This window comes from Haplochromis burtoni, unplaced genomic scaffold (assembly GCF_018398535.1).
Source record: "Haplochromis burtoni strain Fernald_Lab_line unplaced genomic scaffold, NCSU_Asbu1 Contig_244, whole genome shotgun sequence".
Lineage (NCBI taxonomy): Eukaryota > Metazoa > Chordata > Actinopteri > Cichliformes > Cichlidae > Haplochromis > Haplochromis burtoni.
Genome location: NW_024582605.1, coordinates 197,110 through 216,668, shown reverse-complemented (window position 1 = coordinate 216,668; position 19,559 = coordinate 197,110). Strand labels below are relative to the sequence as shown.

At 39.8% G+C, this 19,559-nt stretch overlaps 1 protein-coding gene across 2 annotated transcripts; it reads left to right on the top strand.

Annotated features, from left to right (window-relative positions):
• The first annotated feature begins 93 nt into the window (after positions 1 to 93).
• Positions 94 to 19,470, top strand: ano11 (anoctamin 11). 2 transcript variants are annotated; one of them, XM_005938158.3, is made up of 23 exons: positions 94 to 3,102; positions 3,560 to 3,686; positions 3,785 to 3,978; positions 4,091 to 4,198; positions 4,507 to 4,643; positions 4,716 to 4,773; positions 4,858 to 4,968; positions 5,048 to 5,213; positions 6,046 to 6,136; positions 7,592 to 7,688; positions 7,772 to 7,915; positions 8,221 to 8,358; positions 9,461 to 9,559; positions 10,362 to 10,464; positions 12,335 to 12,446; positions 12,550 to 12,604; positions 12,690 to 12,787; positions 14,400 to 14,536; positions 14,690 to 14,895; positions 14,981 to 15,117; positions 15,404 to 15,494; positions 15,903 to 16,034; positions 17,648 to 19,470. In XM_005938158.3, the coding sequence occupies exons 1-23, from the start codon at positions 2,971 to 2,973 to the stop codon at positions 17,672 to 17,674; spliced, it is 2,700 nt and encodes an 899-aa protein (XP_005938220.1). In that variant the 5' UTR covers positions 94 to 2,970; the 3' UTR covers positions 17,675 to 19,470. The 2 variants fall into 2 exon arrangements, with proteins under 2 accessions (XP_005938220.1, XP_005938219.1); XM_005938157.3 differs by having other exon boundaries at positions 15,903 to 16,086.
• The last annotated feature ends 89 nt before the right edge of the window (positions 19,471 to 19,559 follow it).

The following is a 19,559-nucleotide window of genomic DNA, read 5'->3' as shown; positions in this document are numbered from 1 at the left end:
GTGGTGTCATTTCCTCTGCTTTTAGTATGCCTGTTTGTGTTTTTTAACAGCTGCCTTTTTGTCACAGGTCACGCCAGTGAAATATGGTGCAATACAGTGGAGTCATGAGGGCAGTTGTGTTAGCGCAGGAACAGAATATTCACGGGTAAGAGGGCATCTTAGGTCACTATGCTTTTAGGAAGTGTAACACAAAATGTGTTCCCATTGTCTGTGATTGCTTTAGATACATTTCTTGTGTATGTTTGCTCAATTAATAGTTTGTCTTGGGAAATTTGCTGTTTTTGTAGTGCCTATGACATGCTGCTTGGTGATTTGTATTACCTCTACAAAGGAGATTATGTTTTGAATGAAGTCTTGAATGAGTTCTGTTGAGACCTAGTAGGGGTGTAGAGTGGGCTCATGTTAGCAATCTATTCAAATTTGGCATACTTCCCCTTCAAAGTCCACTCAATAACTTATTGGTTGAAAATTGATTTAAAAAAACAAAACCTTTTGACTTAGCAACTATGATTCTTAAAAGTGTGTTGTGTATTGCCAACTTAAAGAAAGTACCATGTAAAGATTTAAAATATCATGTTACATTTGACCTCTGACCTTTTCTTCAAGCCCAGTAGATTGAGCTGAAGGTCAAAGTGATAATAATGTCATGTAGAGCTTAAATACATATTCATTTGTAATTTTCTGTACTTTACACACATTTAAAAAGAACAAATAAAACAAAATGAATAAGTGAATAAGATACAATACTAATCCCTTAAAAAGTAAACACTACTTCAGTCACTTCTTCTGTGTTTTAAATCAAAGTGTTCAAATGTTTTCTGACCAAATGTCACACTGAGACAGTGACAGATGAGCTGTTACATATTCATAGTTTGCCATTTCAGTTACTCTAATTTCTCTGACACACCTGCAGAGGTCATACAAACAGTTTGCATCCAAGCCTGATGTCAACCAAAGTGTACAGGGACGTCTATGTGGTGTGTGTGTTGCGGGTAGTGAGTAACTTATGACTGAAATACCCAAAGTGCTTTTATGTGAACCCAAGTTATTTACTTTTGGCAGAGCAAATATGGGATTTAAGTTCGGAGCACCTTGCAAATGCTCAAAGTGTCGATAAACTTAAAGGATGTTTGGTATCAGCTGACTCAGTTTGTAGTGAAAGGAAGACGTTCAAGATAGCATCAGATACAATCCAGAGTACATGTTAACAACTTCCTTTATTGCTGATAATAATTTTATAGTTGCTAGGGCAACCGTTACCACTGGTCTTGTTCAGAGGTATCTTTATTATTTAGTAGTACAGTAATAGTGTGCTTGTGAGGTTACCATGAAAAAGAAAGCTGTGAACTCTTTGTAGTAACACAGTTTCAAAATCATAAATAGGGTTAGAAGTTGAGACTGAAAGACTTGAAACCAAATGTAAACCATTACAAAACAGCATCACTGATAGAAAAGGAGGCTGTGATGGCTTATGGCGAAAAAAAGAGGAAAGATGTTGATGTTGGATCGATGTTGGGTAAAACATCAGGGGTTTTGACCTCTAGGGAAATTCACAGGAAAAAGTTTAATATGAAAATGAAGATTATGTGCTGTGCCCTAAAGGTTTGTTGTGGATAGCTAAGGTGAAGCTCCAGAGCAGGGGTCTCGAACTCCAGGCCTCAAGGGCCCGGTGTCCTGCAGGTTTTAGATGTGTCCTTGATCCTACACAGCTGATTTAAATGGTGAAATTACCTCCCCAACATGTCTTGATGTTCTTCAGAGACCTGTTAATGAACTAATCATTTGATTCAGGTGTGTTAATGCAGGGTGAGATCTAAAACCTGCAGGACACCGGCCTCCGAGGCCTGGAGTTCATGACCACTGCTCTAAAGCATCTTTCAAACTCGCCAGTGTTGGCTCCGGCATTGCATTAAAATCCACTCAAAGATACTGGTGATGTCATCATTGTTTTTAAAATAGAGTTTCCCTTTGACAGCACGACTCTGGTTACTGTATGTGTTGTGTTATTCCTTCATACATGTCTCACAGGTTCGACTCTGCTCTGACTGCAGCACTGCAAACAGCATGAAAAGCAGGAAGGCTGCTGGAGGTGGTGTGCCAAAAAGTGACTTAGTTTTATATATCCTTTATTTATCCAGCTAAAAAGTCTCATTGGCAATAATTAATTCATTTATTTAGTTCTTCATTTTATATATAACCTCTTCATTCATCCTGTTGACTACAGTATTTTTACCATTATTAGCAAAGTTATTCCACATAAAAAACACACAGAAACATCACTTTTTAGCTAAAAAAAAAACCCAACCTCCTGGTACATGTGGGGCTTCTGGACTCTGAGTATAAACCAACAGCATTTTTAAGTGCGCACAGTTTGTTCTGCGCTTTGAGAAGATCGCGTGGGGGTGGTGCTTCATCCTCGTGTAATTTATGTTAATTATCTGCAGAATTTCAAACCAGTTCAGTGAAGTATATGAAACAGCTTGCATGGATGAAGGAATACACATTGACTTCAAAGAGAAGAATCCTCTCACAGTGCGTTATGTCCATATAATTATATTATTATAGCACATAAGAGCTTGGACTGCCACTCACTAACTGTTACATTATTTATGAGGTGAAAACGTGCATTTCCCTGCTGAGATGCAGCACAGCACTGTGCGCGGTGTTGCCTGCGTGCTAGATCCATTACGGTATCCACGGCTCTTGCAGTGGAGCAGAGGAGCCTGATGGATGCAGAGATAAAAAGCAGAACGAGGACAAGGGAAGCGTAGATTGCTACAAATGCAGACTTCAGCAGCAGCAGCAGCTTGTTTTTCACTACAGCAAAGACCAGTATCCAGATTTTTTTAAGGCTTTTTTTGCATCTCTTACCTTCAGCCTGGCTGAAGTTATCTTTGAATTCCTTCAGTACAGATTTCATGTGAAGGCATAGTGTTTGTTTCAAGTCACAGGAGCTTTTTTTTTTAAATCATGTTGAGGAAGAGCTCAGAGCGGCTGAAGGGAGACAGAGAGGTCCTCCTGGATCTGGATACTAGGGCTGAAGCACAAAGCACAGAGAGCTATGGGAGCCTGCAGAATGGGAGCTTTATCCCCCCACGATATGTAAGCTCTGCTTTACTTATTTCCTACAATACTGCAGTGTGATATCTCTTCAGCTCACATAAATCTATAAAATCGCATCACTTTGACACAGCAGTTATTCATTATCCTGTTCCCATTTGGCCTCACTGATTTCTCAGAGATGTGGCAGTGAGTCTTGAGGGGTTTTACCCTTCATGTAATATAAACATGAACACAAGGTACTGTAAGGACACTGATAATGGGTAATGGTGAGGCATGACTTTACTGCACTGAAAGATTGTTTTCGGCTCATCTTTCTGGTCTTATTACTGCAAAGTGGAGGCATGTACTAGCACAAGAATTAAACCTCTCCTCAAAGCCAATTAAACATTCATACACCGAGCGAAAAGGTTCAAATGCAGAAAAGTGAGCAGAGTTTTCGTCAGCAGCTCTCTCTTTACAGAGTTTCATGATATATTAATGGTGGCTCAACTGTCAGCTTGCAGCTGCAGCTGCTGATGGAGATATGGATGGCGATGATCCCATTTATATGCAGTCTCCTACAAGAAGTAAGCAACCAGTGCCACAGTTGGGGAATTACTTCAGAGACGGGAGAACTAAGATTGGTAGGCCGCTCGCTTTGCATGAGGTTTCATCAGCTCAGTGGTAGGTAGACAAAGTCATTCGTTCATTTAACCTTTCACTCCTCTGGTCTGGGGTGCAGACTTCGTGCTGGTGTGGGAGATTCGTTCACGGAGGAAGCGGCGAGGGAAAGGGACAAATATGGCTACCAGTGAGGAGAGGGAAGCCGTTCCCGCTGAGGAGAGCAGCAGGTCTGAACGAAGGAAAGCACAACTGGCTCAGTGGAGAGAGAAGTTTGTTCAGAACCTGGAGAGTGTTGGCTTGGTCATGGAAAAGGTGTTGTTGACAAGATTAAAGATTATTTATCTTATTATTAAATTATTAAATCTGTTCATTATTTTTCCTGATTTGTTGATTAACGTCTTCTTTGTTGCCTCTTTACTTGTAGGAGGAAACTGCAAATGAAAAGAAGACCATACACTTTCTCAAAATTAGCGCCCCCTGGGATGTGTTGGTGTGTTATGCTGAGGAGCTTTGCCTTAGAGCTCCACTGCAAGTAAGTACAGCTATTTATTTCTTGGTAGGTTCAATTTAAAGTTATTTGTTACGTGACGTTAAACCCAGTTGATAATAATACTAATTTGGGGAATAAACAAGGACAACTTAATATGAAAGCGCACACTGATGTTTACCAGATAAAGTCTTTACTATCTCACTTTTCTCTTTAATCATGCGAACATTTTCTGATTATCTCTTAAGACAATGAAAACCTGTCGTAACATTTCACTCAGAACCAAAAACGTGCATCTTATGCTGTTCTACAGTAATAGAAGGAGGTCACCTGTATCTGTGTTTGTGTCCCAGGCACAGCAGCATCTAGACCTCAACACATCTGCTCGGGTACTGAGTAAACTATGCATACCTAACGTAATGACGGAGTCTGTGCCTAACAGGCCTCTGGACTATTACACATGTGCCTTTCGCAAGTCAAAGATGAGCAGGTGGGTTAACTTCTGCAAACAGTTGGATCAGATCACTGCTGCGTGTTTTGCTGAATGTACACCTTTCTTCAGATTCCTTGGCTGGGAAGATCACGATACATATTTCACAAATACGCAGAGGCACCGTGTTGTAAGTAACACAAGTGTGACAATAGCAGTATACTGAATGTATCGGATGTATATTTGAACTAACAGACTGAGAGTTTTATTTCAGGTCTATGAGATTCTTGCCAGGACAGCATATGGGAAAAGGAAGAAGGCTGAAGTCGGAGTGGACAGACTGTTAAATGAAGGGGCGTACACAGCAGCTTTCCCGCTGCATGAGGTGAGTTATTTTTAGCTGTTCTGTACACTGAAATGTGTCGTTTTCTCTTTCTCATTAGCAGCATGTTTTTTCTCTTTAGGGGCCCTTTCAGCTTCCAAAGCACGAGGTCCGACCTGACGAGCTGAACCAGAGGCAGGTTCTCTACTACTACTGGGCCCGCTGGTGCAAATGGTACAAGTATCAACCACTGGACCATATCAGGGAGTACTTTGGAGAGAAGATTGCACTCTACTTTGCCTGGCTGGGTAAATATATATTCTTATTTCTGTTGTTCAAAAAATTTGGCTCATTTTTTACAGATAAAAAGCCCACTCCTTCCTGAAACCAGGAGGATTACTGAATGCAGACCAGAAGGTATCATAATTAAATATTTAGATTTTGTCATTATTGCTAAAATGAAAACATTATAAATATCTGTGCAACTGTTCAGGTTTTCTCCCTGTCGACAAGTAATTTGAGTTTAATTAACTGCTCAACATAAGCGTTCTATTGATATCTCAGTAATTTTATTAGCTTGAAGAACAAATTAAAGCAGTTTTTGCAGATTATTTGGTTGAAATCAATTTAAATTTAGTAGCTAACTATAATTTTATTACAATTCTGGTCATTTGATTTGAGTCTGATGGGGGCCAAAGATTTCGCTATTTAGAAAAAACCCCGCTGTTCATTTTAATAAATGAGAAATACGTGGAGTCTGTATTACACGCCAGAATCATTTAAAATGATTAGAAATGGATCAAAACTAATACAGGACAATAAGCAGAGTGCTCACATAAATAAACATACTGTATGATACAGCAATCTAAGCTACAGCCTCCTGGCACTGACTCCACAGTGAATTGCATCTATTACTTTTTTCTTTCTTTCTTTTTTCACAAAAAGGTGGAAACTCCTTTTTTTAGCAGTGAAATTCTTTTATGAATCTCTGTTAAGAGGAGAGTGTAGTATATGCAAAGGGGCTATACCTGAGCTTGAAACCATTATTGTCAGGATGAAAGTCATCACTGCAGCTGAAATTGAACATCCGTCTTGCATCAGCTGAGAGCTGCAGTCTAATGGAGCTTTTTGTCTCTGCAGGTTTCTACACAGCCTGGCTGCTGCCGGCAGCAGTGGTCGGGACTCTGGTCTTTGTGTCTGGAGTGATGTCCATGGGTACCAACACACCAGCGTGAGTCTGCATCATGTATACATAGCATGTGTTTTATTGTGTAACACAAAATAATTTTAAATGAAATGTCGCATTACAGACACGTGTAACTGCACTCACTTAGATAAGGTATTGTGGTATAGTTGGTGAAGTTTTACACACAAGGGTCAGTTTAAGCAGGCAGTTCAAACACAAGTGAAGCAACCACCGTTTTAATAGACACAAAAACTTGGATCTTGTCTTTAATAATGTATAACATAAAAATCAAACAAATAGGAAACCCTCACACAAAGTTAGTTGCAACTAGTTGCAAACAGTTGCCAAATGTGAAAAAATCCAATGCAGTCATCGGGCAACTATTGATCACCCAGCCCCCCGATCCCTCAATGGAGTTTCAGATGGTAACCAGACATTATGTTTAATTAAACATTAAACATACTTATGCACTGACATGCATCACTATTGATAGTGATTCAGCTGAATTTAATGCACACCCACATGGCTCATAATAAAAATAAACGGGACTAATCATTGTCAGCCAGCTGCTGGCTGCAGTGGCTTCTTAGAGTCTTATTGTTTCAGTGAAGCTGCTGAAATTGGTGCCGTTGTGCCTGTTCAGAAACGTATAGCAAAAACCTTACTGATGTCCAACATAAGAGCCAAAGTTCAGTGCTGTACTTAATGTACACACATGAGATTAGCATTGATTTCTCCTTAGAAAGAAAGCAAATAAGTGTGTTATAGCTTTTGTTTTAAGGGCTGCCACAGTTTCCTGGAAATTAAACTCCACTTACAGACTCTCTCAAACAAGCACAACTTTAGATTCAAATATTTCAAAGCAGAGCGCACTCTGCATAAAGACTCGCTTCACAGCTAGATCATCTACATGTGGGATGTCTGTGCCAGTTTGTCATACATTATTTATTAAGAGTTGGCTCTCCTTTCTGGTTTTTCTTCTCAGTGTAAGTGTAGCCTAGATTGTGTACAGTAATATTGCCGCTGTAACTGTTTACCTTTTTCTGGCTTCATTTCTTAGGGATAAGTCGATATCCTAGGAAAGAGAGTCTGTGGCAGCAAGAAAAAGCAGCCATCTCTAATGGACAATTAGTGCAGAATAATCCTCCTATTAAAAAAAAAAAGAGGAGGAAATAGATCTCGCTGTCAGTCCAGGCTTTATTTGTAGCTGATCCCATGTGCAGTCAGGGTTTCAGTAACTCACTCTATAACTGCAATAAAGGAAAGAGCAGTAGCTTTGTTTCCCGGCAGGAGGTTAGGAGAATGCTTTCCACACCGCTCATCTGTTCCCTGGAAGCAGTGCGTAATAGGTATATGTGCAGCCTTTACATCCATTAGAGTTAATTCTCCCAATCCCTTAGCTCCCACACTGATCATTATTGGCAAATACGTGTTGCTTTAAAACCTGTAATTAGTGTTATCTCAGGTGTAACTAATCTGTGTCAGTGTGTCTGTCAACAGGGAGGAAATCTGTAACAGTGGAGCTAGCTATACCATGTGTCCACTCTGCAAAACATGTAAGGCCTGGAACATGTCTGAGATCTGCACCTTGACGAAGGTACCAAGCTTTTTGTGATGGACAAATCGCTGACTATGCGAAAAAAGACTTGAACCTAATGGTTGTACCTTTCTCTGTTGCAGCTGGGATACTTATTTGACCATCCAGGTACAGTGTTTTTCAGTGTGTTCATGTCATTCTGGGCTGTAACCTTTCTGGAGTACTGGAAGAGAAAAATGGCCACTCTGGCACATCACTGGGACTGTATGGACTTCCATGAAGAGGAGGTATTGGTTGCTTTCAGTATGAGTGTGATCATACTGGTCTTATTCGGTTTAGAGCTCTTAGGTCTGTCATGATTATAGATCCTGTAATACAGTAATGGGCATCATGACTGGTTGCACTTGTTTGCACAGGGATTCTATTTTTTTAATATTTGATTTTAACCTTTACACACGGAAGTTTCAGTTTTGTACAGAGTAAACAAGGTAAACAAACAACAGAGCAAAGACTAAAGTTACAGACCAATCTGTGAACCAGACAAAGCCGGTGAAGAGTGTGTCCAGTGATGATGGTCACTGTTTTCTTTAAGGAGCGTCCTCGGCCGGAGTTTGCAGCCATGGCCCCTACTATGGAGCAAAATCCAGTGACTGGGGTCAAAGAGCCATACTTTCCTGAAAAAACCAGGCTGTCTCGCATGTTCACTGGCTCCATGGTTATCATAATGATGGTGAGGCTATTTAAAATATTTTACATACTGTACTGTTGTTTTGTTGTTTTTGCACTTCAGTAAAAGAAATACTCGAGGTGCATTTTAACACTATGCATTATGTTTAGTTAGGTTCTTAAACGGTTTAATTACCACTATTATTGTCACACTGTAAAATGTCGTTCTAATACAGCAGATCCAGATCCGCTCCCGAACAACAGACTTTCTCCTTTTCTCATCATTAATCTCATTGCACGTGGTTTCAGTAAGGAGTCTCGGTTTCTCTTGAGCTTTTCCTTTTGTGATTGTGTTGAGAAATAGAGGTGGGGTTAACACCTTTGTGCCATTCCAGTAAATCCTGCATTGTTAACTGAACCCTTTTTTAATAATGAATCCAGGTCACATGCCTACAGGGCCAGATATGATCCCATCATCTCATCCACGCACTTTATGCTGTGTCCAAGATTCACTTCTTTGTAGATGCAGATCTGAGGATCATTTTTCACACACCCTTCTTTTGATGATGGGATTAGAGATGGAAATGTTTTAAAATTCTAATTCTCTTCCCTGTTCAGTAGAAGGATTTTGCTGGAAACATACTGATGTTATGATAGTTGTGAATTTTGATATAAGGAATGAAAATGTCTGCAAGTTAATTTCCCGAAACTGAAAGGAATAGAATCCACTATTAGACAAAGAAAAGAAATGAATATCATGGAAAAAATGATTCAGCTGTTACTAAATTTTATGGGAATAATACCTGATCCAAGCTCTTGTTGGAAGCTCTTGCTTGCTTGCCAATCTTTAGAAAAATCCTACTACTAAATGCTACTGACTTAGAAAAGCATATGCATGTCTAGCACATTCAATTAAAGCCGTCTTTTAAAAACTTTGTTTGTGCTCTGAAAGATGTCAGTCAGGATGTAAGAGATATGGATCAGTTTTATGATGAGAGCCGCATCCAAAATATGTCGTCTAGCAATGAGGATGCTGGACTCTTGACTTCTTGGTCTTATATTATGCTGCATGGTGTTGATGATGACAGCAGACCTTTGTGTGCCTCTGGCTGTGTGCAGCATATTATGTCGCAGCTACAGGTGTGCTTTTCCCCCTCTTCTCTCAGCTGTGTGTGGTGATGATCTTCCTGGTGACGGTGGTCGTGTGCCGTGGTATCATCAGTGTGGTGATATTTCATTCTGGGAGCCCTGTGCTGCGGACAGAGGTACATTACAGCTGTTTCATGCTTTGCACAAAGAAATGCTACAAACACATTGGAGCTTTTTTCCAAAAAGAAAACTGTTAATAAGAAGAGAATGCAATCATTAAATTATTAAAAATGATCACAATCACATTTTAATATAACATTTTCGTTTTTTGGGCATCACAGTGGTGCAGTGGTGGTGGAATCCACTGGCCATTTGGGGACTTTCTGTATGGAGGCCCCAGACCCATACATCCCCACACTGTGTGGTTTCTTTCTGGGTGCTCTGGCTTTATCCCACAGTCCAAAGACATGCATGTTAGGTTAACTGGTGAATATAAAATTGGCCATAGGTGTGAACGTGAGTGTGAATGGTTGTCTGTATCTCTGTTTAAGCCCTGTGGTTGACTGGCTCCCTTTCCAGGGAGTAGCCCCACCCTTTGTCCTGTGACAGATGTGATAGGCTCCAGTCAACAATCATGACCGTTCAGTCTTGGTTTTCTTCTTTGTCCACTGTGTACAGAACATTATGCTGACACTTTTTTATCATATTATGTAACACATATGATCTGCAGTAAAATTCTCATATTTACATTATACCAAGAAACAGCTCAGTGTTACTAACTTTACACATTTTTTTGCCATTCTCCCAACTTTTACTGCCATCAAATTGAGTTCACATGGTCAAAAAAGATCAACATTTGAGTTGTGTTGTGTTGGTACTGTTTTTAATTAAATATATTTGTACATGTTTAAATGATTTTGCAAATCACTGCATTTTATTTATCATACAAACATTCATGCATTTAATTTCCTCCCCCAGGCAGGGACCATAGCCAACATCTCCAGCAGTATTGTAAACCTGGGGCTCATACTGCTGATGGGCCAGGTCTACACCGCATTAGCTGAGCAGCTCACTAAATGGGGTAAGAATCAATGCTGCTCTCACACACCTCAAACCTCTGTGGTGTATATTGTTATCAGCTTTGTACTTGATTGCCACTAACTAAAAGCTCAGACTTCTCCAGAGCAGGTGAATCTCTTCAGTTGGATCCTTATGGCTATTGTTTCTGTCAAAGTAGCTGCATCATGTTGCAGAATTATGGGACTGTAAAGTACAGATACAGAGGGCATAAAAAGTCTACACACAAAAAAATAAATATTTTAAAAAAACCTAAAACAATGTGGTTGGACACGTCTGCACGCCTTCTTATAATTAGGGGTAAGATTAATCACATGTGAATTCATATTAAACATTAGTCATCAGTTAAAGTGACTCATTAAAATCAAATGAAGTTCAGCTGTTTTTGTAGGATTTTCCTGATGTGTACCTTGTGGCATCTTCCAACAAAATTTGTGATCTGCAAATAACTTACAAACACATCAAACTGATCTCATTGCTGAAAATAGATGAAAAAAACCCCATTACTGCCAGAACTGAGGGAAAGACAAGAAGATAACTGGCCAGGGAGGTTTACAGCAACATTAAATGAGCTGCAGGAATTTCTGGCAAGAGCTGGTTGTGTACTACATGTGACAACAATCTCAAGTTAAACACACACATGATATACATACATCAGAGCGTCCACAAGCATGTAGGTTTTGTGTCATGATCTGATGAGGCCAAAGTTGAAGGTTTTAGGAGTGATTCCTTGAGATATGTTTGACACAAAAACAGTTCACATCACCAGAGAAAAACTGTACCTGCAATGAAGCATGGTAGTGATAACATCGTGCTTTGGGGCTGTTTTTCTTCATCTGGAACTACAGTAGGGCTTTAGTCAAGCTGGGAGGATTTATGAACAGTACTAAAATAGCAATCATTTTTCACAAAAAACCCCTTTAGGCATCTGCTAGAAAACTGAAGATCAAGAGGATTTGGACCTTGTAGCACAACAGCAGCAACCACCTGCATATATCCAGATCATCAAAATAACTGATTCACCAACAAATGAGCCAGCCTGAGTACAGATTCAGATCCTGCTGAAAAACTGTGGAGTGACCTGAAGAGGACTGTGCTCGAAAGATGGCGCCATAATCTGAAAAACTTGGAATGTTTTTACAGAGAAGAGAAGGGCAAATAATGAAGACGTGCCATGCTAACAACTAACCAAAAAGACTGACTACTGTAATAAAATGCAAAGGTGCTTCAACAAAGTTGTTAGTTTAACTCTTTAACTCACAGTGTACCATATTTGATACATGACTTTTCATGAGTTCTTGAGATGTTCACATGATCAGTGTGCAAAAACTCTGCTTAATTGTTTAGGCAAAAAATAAGAACAAATAAATAATAATTTTCTGACAATTATTTCATGGGTCAGGCTTTAAATAGCTAAGGATGTGCATATTTATGCAACCAGATTGTTGTAAAAATTTTAGTGTACATGTTTAACCCCTCCAAAAAGATTGTAACTGTTAATCTTGATGTTTAAATAGTTCAGCCACTGTTTAAAATGGATATCGGCAGGATTGTTGATGATGTATCCAGCAGAGTATTTGTAGAATTATCTCATTTCAGTCAAGAAAGTATGATAGACAATCATATTCGCTGCTGATTCTTGATTCTTGTAAAAAAAACAGACAAATCAAAAAACACCCCAAATTAATGTAAAAAAAATAGTTTACACTGTGGTTTCCCTTTTTTCTTAGTTTTGACTACCTGTAAACCAGTTATCATAATATCTTGTTATCTATATAAAAATCACTTTGAAGTCATTTAAACTGTCTAAGTGAAATCAAAGGCAACATTGTCTCGATGTCTTTAACACTGTGTTTTTGTGCGATGTGTTGCAGAGATGCACAGAACACAAACCCAGTATGACAACGCTTTCATCTTCAAGGTGTTCATCTTCCAGTTTGTCAACTTCTACTCGTCTCCCTTTTATGTGGCTTTCTTTAAAGGAAGGTGAGACACACGAGTCACAACAGACACACAGGATAATCATGAAAAGATGAAGACACTGAGACAAAGAAAGTATTTAAGGTGCCACTGATCTCTCTGTGATTAGGTTTGTGGGTTACCCTACCAACTACGGGACCTTGTTCGGGATGAGAAATGAAGACGTGAGTGATTTAGAGAGCCTGTAAAGTACCAGCATGTGAAAATGATGCCCCCATAGTGTCATGTCTGTGTGTCTTTGCGTTATAGTGTGGTGCCGGGGGTTGCCTCATTGAATTGGCTCAACAACTTTTCATCATAATGGTGGGAAAACAGCTCATCAACAACGTTCAGGAGTTCATCCTACCGTACGTTGCTACACTTTTAGCTTTTATGTTTTTTTTATGTATATGTTTTATGTTTTTATAGAAAAATGTTCTGTTGTCAATCTCCAGCATATTTAAACATCCTTTATTCTTCCTTTATTTACATCCTTTATTATTTATTTAAAAGCTTTCGTGGTTTACCAGGACATCTTACTTTTTAGAGAAAAAATTTCAGGAGTAAATGTTTTCTGCAATAAAATAATAATTAAACAAATTAGATTCAAACACATGAGCAATAAGTACAGTGACTGTCAAATACAACTGAAAAGATTAAAGCAGAGTTAGGATAAAAGCTAAAACTGGTACAGATGTGGAAGATGCATAAAAGTAGCTGTGCTGTGTCATATTGTTCCACAGTTCCAGCTGTTTAGTGCAGTAAATCTCATCCATGTGCCTCTGCACCATCAGCTGTGTGTGACTGTTTAAGACTTACTGCAGACAGTAAGTGTAAAATAAGGGCAGCAGAGGAGCAGTTCAGTAAATACGCTTAAAACCTCTGGCAAAATTATGTAATCATCACTCTTGAGGATCCAGCTCTTTTACTTTGTAGCACATAAACAAATCACAGATATGATGACAGAAATTATTGCTATACATGAAAAATAAATGGGCAGAAACAGGAGCCAACATTTGTTACAGAACTGTCAGAAACAGGCTGAATGAAATGAGATTTACACGCAGAGAAGCCAAACACAAGCCAGCGCTTACAGTGGGCCAAAGAGGGGCAGTCGTGGACTGTGTTAACTGATGTTAGTGATGAATCATAAATGTGGAGTGGCCAAGGGGATGATGCTGGAAATTTGGTCTTGTGCTGCTGCAGTGAAACAGACAAAGATGAATGCATGAAGAAAACAAGCACATTTCCCCACTCAGTGGTGGGGCGGCATGTGTTGTAAAAGATGAGAGGGGATTGCAGTCATTACATCAGCAACAAATGCTTCCAGTGATAGAAAATAGGTTTGGTTAACTAATTCCAACTGAAAGTCTATGGTGGTTATTGGGGAACAATGATTGCTGTTCAGCTACAAAAAATTAGTCCTGTGTCATATCTGTGATGTAATGAACATCCTCTAAATGTGCTGTTTCTGTCATTTTTCCCATTGCATGTTGCAATGCATACTAACATAAATCCTTATCTTGATTCCATCAAATGATCAGGTGACCCTGGAGTTATGCTCCAATAGGCCCAGGCTGCTGGGGCGTTCCCTCTTCACTCACTTCTTTTCACTCTCTGCATGGTTTTGCACCACGTGTCTATTTAGTCATTAGCCGTTATTAAACTCTGGCACTTTCTCCCATAGTTATCTCCTTTCTCCTGTTTCTGCTGTCTTCTCCCATGCCATCACCCCCAAGTGGTCGCGGCAGATGGCTGCTCTTCCCTGAGCCTGGTTCTGCTGGAAGTGTCTTCCTGTCAAAAGGGAGTTTTTCCTTCCCTCTGTTGCCAAATGTTTGCTCACAGGGGTTGTCTGTTGTTGGTTTTTTTTTTGAATAGTTGTTTTGTTTTAACCTTAGAGTATAAAGCACCTTGAGGCGAATGTGTGCCTTTATAAATAAAACTGAATTAAACCGAAAATGTCTTTTTCTTCCCTAACAGTAAAGTGAAGGCCTGGCGCCAGAAGAGAACTCTGGCAAAAGTGCTGGGTGGCAAGGCATCCCATGAGCCTCGGCGCTGGGAAGAGGATTACCAGCTGGTTGAGTGTGAGGGCCTGTTCGAAGAGTACCTGGAGATGGGTGAGTATCCATATCTGGATTTAGAGACTTTAATATCACTGCATTCAACCGGATCGCCAGTTCAGTCCAACTAAAAATTCACACATAGATAATATCCATTTTGATGAAAAAATGCAAAGATTAATTATCTAATTTTAATTTCATGTGCTGCAGTGCTCCAGTTTGGGTTCATTACTATCTTTGTGGCGGCGTTCCCCCTCGCTCCGCTCTTCGCCCTCCTTAACAACTGGGTGGAGATTCGTTTGGATGCACACAAGTTTGTGTGCGAGTACCGCCGGCCGGTGGCTGAACGTGCACAAAACATCGGAGTGTGGTTTAACATACTGGAAGCTTTGTCACACCTGTCTGTCATTGCCAATGTGAGTTCATGTCTAATACATTATTGTCAGACTACATAGCAATATGAGAAAAAAAGAACATTTATTATCTTTTATTCTTTTTCAGGCTTTCCTAATAGCGTTCACTTCAGATTTTTTACCTCGCCTGCTGTATCAGTACAAATTTGACAATGATCTCAACGGATACGTCAACTTCACCCTGGCTTACGCCCCACTCAACTACACAGAGTACCCTATGTGCAGGTATGCTGCTTTGATCTTTCTTTTTATGCTCCTTTTTATTCCTTCATCTTATGTGTCAAGTTCAACTTCTCATATATGGTTACTTTGGTGTTGCTAAGCAACATTTAAGTTTCTTAACATTTAAGTTAAGTGTGTTCATGTCATAGCCTTGGCCAACAGTGGGTGATATTACTGAATATTAAGACTGTTCTTTTCATGTGCTGCTGCTGTATATTATACACACCAAGTATTACAAATATTTCTTGTTGTAACTTTGTAACAAATTATGTTTGTTGGGGTTTTTCAGATACAAAGCATTCAGAGACAACAATGGAAACTACACACTGTTTTACTGGGAGCTCCTGGCAGTCAGACTTGGCTTTATTATTGCATTTGAGGTATGACGGAAGCTTCCTAGCATCTCTATTTACTTCATTTTGCCTGTTTTAGTGGTTTTACCTTTGTTTAGTATTGCCTTTTCACTGACACCTCTATGCCAGTTCTGCTTGTTTGGACAAATTCTAATGATTTAGTTCTCTTTTACCATTTTGTTTCCATCTGCATCACTTTTTATTCTCTCTCTATCTACCTCCTCTCTGCCATTTCCTCACAGTTATTTGTTAATGCTCACCTGAGAGAGAAGAAATTATTCACCAGTTGTACAAATTATGTGGAAAATAAAACTACAAGTACTGTTTTTCCATTTTCATGCTTGAAGATCAGCTGTCTGTTTGCTTAAAATTAATGACAATTTGTGATGTGGAGATTGTTCACACTGTTCTTGCTGTTGTTCTTACTGTCACCAGCACGTGGTGTTCTTCGTGCTGCGAGCCATTGACTGGATTGTACCCGATGTTCCCGAGTCCCTGGAGCTGAAGATGAAGAGGGAGCGCTACCTGGCTAAGCAAGCTCTGGCTGAAAACCAGGAGGCCCTGTTGGTGAGTCGAGCCCGAGCGGCCGCCGCTGCCACTCCAGGCACCTCCAGCCCAGGTCAGTAAGAACATGGGACGCACACACACAAGGTCATGCAGCACACACTTCTCCATATAAAGTAAATCTAGTTAACAATGACCAGGTAAATATGTTCATATTAAACTCACTTAAATCATCTTTTGGATACAAATTTGTGTGTCTGAGAGCAGAAAAAAAAATAAAAACAAGTCTTTTCTATTAGAAGTTTCTAATAAAATGTTACCGTGCTTCCTTGTCAGCTGCATGATAAACAAATCCTCTGCAGTGTGTTTCCACGTAGGTGATCCATGCAGTGTCAAACCTGTCACTGTCTCTGACATAGCTGATTCACACTAATAAAATCCACAATTGAAAGGCTTTTAAGAGCTCACCCACCCACCTGCAAAGCACCTACGGCTATACTGGCTGTCATAAACTCGCTGCGTACAGCATGATCATTAGAGGTAATCTATGTGGGATCAGTGCCAAATATTTCGCTTGATTGCATCGCCAGACTTTGTGACCTGATGTGTGTTGGCACGGGTTATTTCATCCATCAGCACTTCTGTTCAGGTTGGACTTTAAATAAAATGAAAAATCATTATGTTCAGCAAAACGAAGCAGCTTAACACGTCACATGTCAAATTTCATATTCTGCCCACGGGGATCGAGCGATGATCGTCGGGTATAGACTGTCATAGTGTGTATATTCATCCTCACCTGTATGTGTGTGTGTGTCCCCTTTGTTCTGGCCCACGCTATTGTCATGTGTCTCATGTAGTGAATGTTGCTGGATGAGGACAGGTAAGTACAGCACAGGTAAGTGAATGGCATTCCTAAAAAGGATGTCATGATTTCAGTTCAGAAATATTGGTATTAATTAATATTTTTAAGCCGATCCTGTGATCATTTAAAGTCTGATTTTCTTTTGTTGTTTAATCAAAAGTTATAATGTGGTACATGTAAGTCAGCAAAACATCTGTAAGACGTCAGTGGGCCCAGAGTTGCTCGCTGTTATGGTGATTATTCATCTCCATATCACATTAGTTAGTCTCTGTTTAGAAGCTGCTTATTTTATTTGCTGATCCAAGTTAATAGCTAGCTCTTTCCTCAACATTACTAACTAATACTAATTACTAATACTACTACTCCCTGTGGTTTCATTGCATTTGGGATGCACAGGTTTTGGATTGCAGTCTGAAAACTTGATTACAGCAGGTGGCATTGTGGGATTTTTATATCCTCTAACTCCCCTAAAGTCACATTTTGTTTAGTTTAATTTAGAACTTAGTTAGATCAACACTGTGTGAATTTAATGTGCATATTTGCTCTTCGAAGATAAAAAGCAACCATTTTATTAGATGTGAGGCCTACAGGACATACAGACTAAGGACTTTGGCATCTGAAATTATTTATTACATTTCATTGTGTAACCAGTTTATTTAGTGTTGTAGTTACCTGATGTGATCGCTGCAGCAAAAGTATCTGTGTCAGCCTTTTCCTCCTCTGTACCTCTTATTGTAGTCAGTCTAACACAACTAACTCTTTTTCTTGCCTTTCTGCTTCTTTCCCGTCACTTCTGCCATTGCCTCCTCTGAAGGAAGTGACACGTCCCTTGGAAACATGAGTTAGGATTCCTCTGTGGAAAAGAAGCAGTGGGACTGAACGCTGGTGGAATATGAGACTTTCCTTTGTATCTCGGATAAGTGAAATTTTCCCAAGAAAGTGGAATACTGTCTTGGGATTGGTTTTCATATCACTAATACATATTCATCTGCACAGATACATTGTAAGCAGGTGTGCTTCGGCTTGCCCACCTTCTTCATATGGACATTTCTCCAACATATTCGGGATTTTTTTCAATCTCGTGGTTATTGCAACATTATCAGAGTCTGATGTTACTGGAGCAAAGGGCATGAATTTATAAAGCATAAATCTATGTATTGCTAAATAATTAAGCAACGTATGTGGGGAAAATTAGTATGTTGATTGGCTTCCACTAGCTGCAGCATGCACTGTTAATGCTACCTGACGCCACGCAGGTGTGGGACTTACTTGCAGTACTGTGTGTGTATCCCATGCAGCCTCAGATTGACTTCAAAGTCTGACAACATGAACTATTTAAATGATGCCAAATGTTGTATTGACAGAGCATAGTTTGAAATTGCATAAATTCCAATTTGCAGTGTTTTTCTTGGAGTTACTGTTGGGATACCCAGAGGACCTGAAATGTAATGAAGTTGGATTACACCTTGACTCTGCAAAAGCTCATCCTGAATATTTTGGGGGGGGCTTTATAAAACTCCTCTGAAGGGACAGAAGGCTTCAAACAAAGGAGTGCACAGGATCAGTAGTGCCACTCATGGAAAGAAAACAGACTTTTATGTGTGAGCTCGGCAGACTGCCTCTTTAATGTGTATTGTTATTATCTTTATGACGAATGCTGACTTGAGGTCAAAGTTCACCTTTCTTGGACAAACTGTTACAACAAGATCAACAGAGTCAGCAGTGCTTTGGGGGTTTTTTGCCCCTCATTTTCACAAAGCTGGCATTGTTCACTGACTGTATTATCATCACATAGTTTATGCTGCGTTTTCACTCAGCACCAAGCATGAAAGTCTTTTCTACGTGAATGTCCTGCACAGTACGGCTGTACAGTACTGTAAACAGGAGTGAAACAGCACCTGAGCAGAGGCCATATTTTACATATGAGCTTTTTTGTCATTTTTGATCAAATAAATCTAGTTTGACGAACGCAAACACCTCCTCGATGTGGGATTCACAGCCTCAGAGATGCTGTACTTGCTGGAACTTTAATCCTTCCACACCATCTGTCTTCTCCACTTTCTTCTTCTCTTCATTTTGCCCTCCTTCTTAAAACATCACCTTCCCCCCAAAAAGATGAAAAGTCTCTGATTTATTGGGAGTCAGAAACAGACAAGTGTTTCATTAATGATTTCCCTCTTCCTCTCCCTCCTCCCCACACAAAAACTCCACCAATGGCCGTGGCCTTGGGCAACTCCTGACTTTTACTTCATCTCATCTCCTCTTCCACCTCAGTCTCTTTTTTTTCATGTTATTTCATTCCTGAAGTCACTTTTTTTTGTAATGAATACTATCTTCTTCCTCCTCTTCTCTCTCTTGGCCACATTCATCCTTTAGATTGTTGTGATTGCTCTGCGTTCCTCTGCCATGGCCTGCAGGAAGAGTGAGTTAGTACATGTCAGCGAGCACAGGTATGCGCTGCGGACATCGGCTGGCTCATTTACCGGCTGCTGGAGTGAAGTGAGGGAATGTTTGCATGCAAGCAAGACATGGCAACGAGGCCTCAGCTGAATAATTTTTTTAAAAGCCCTCGAAACTTGCCTGATAGTCAATGCATTAGCATTTCAGTTGCAAATGCACATACTGAGAAATACAGCTGCATTTCAGGGTTCAGTCAGTGTTATGTGTTGCCTGAAAGAGAAGATACATATACACACATGTAATACGTATGACATCTGGAAAAGCCA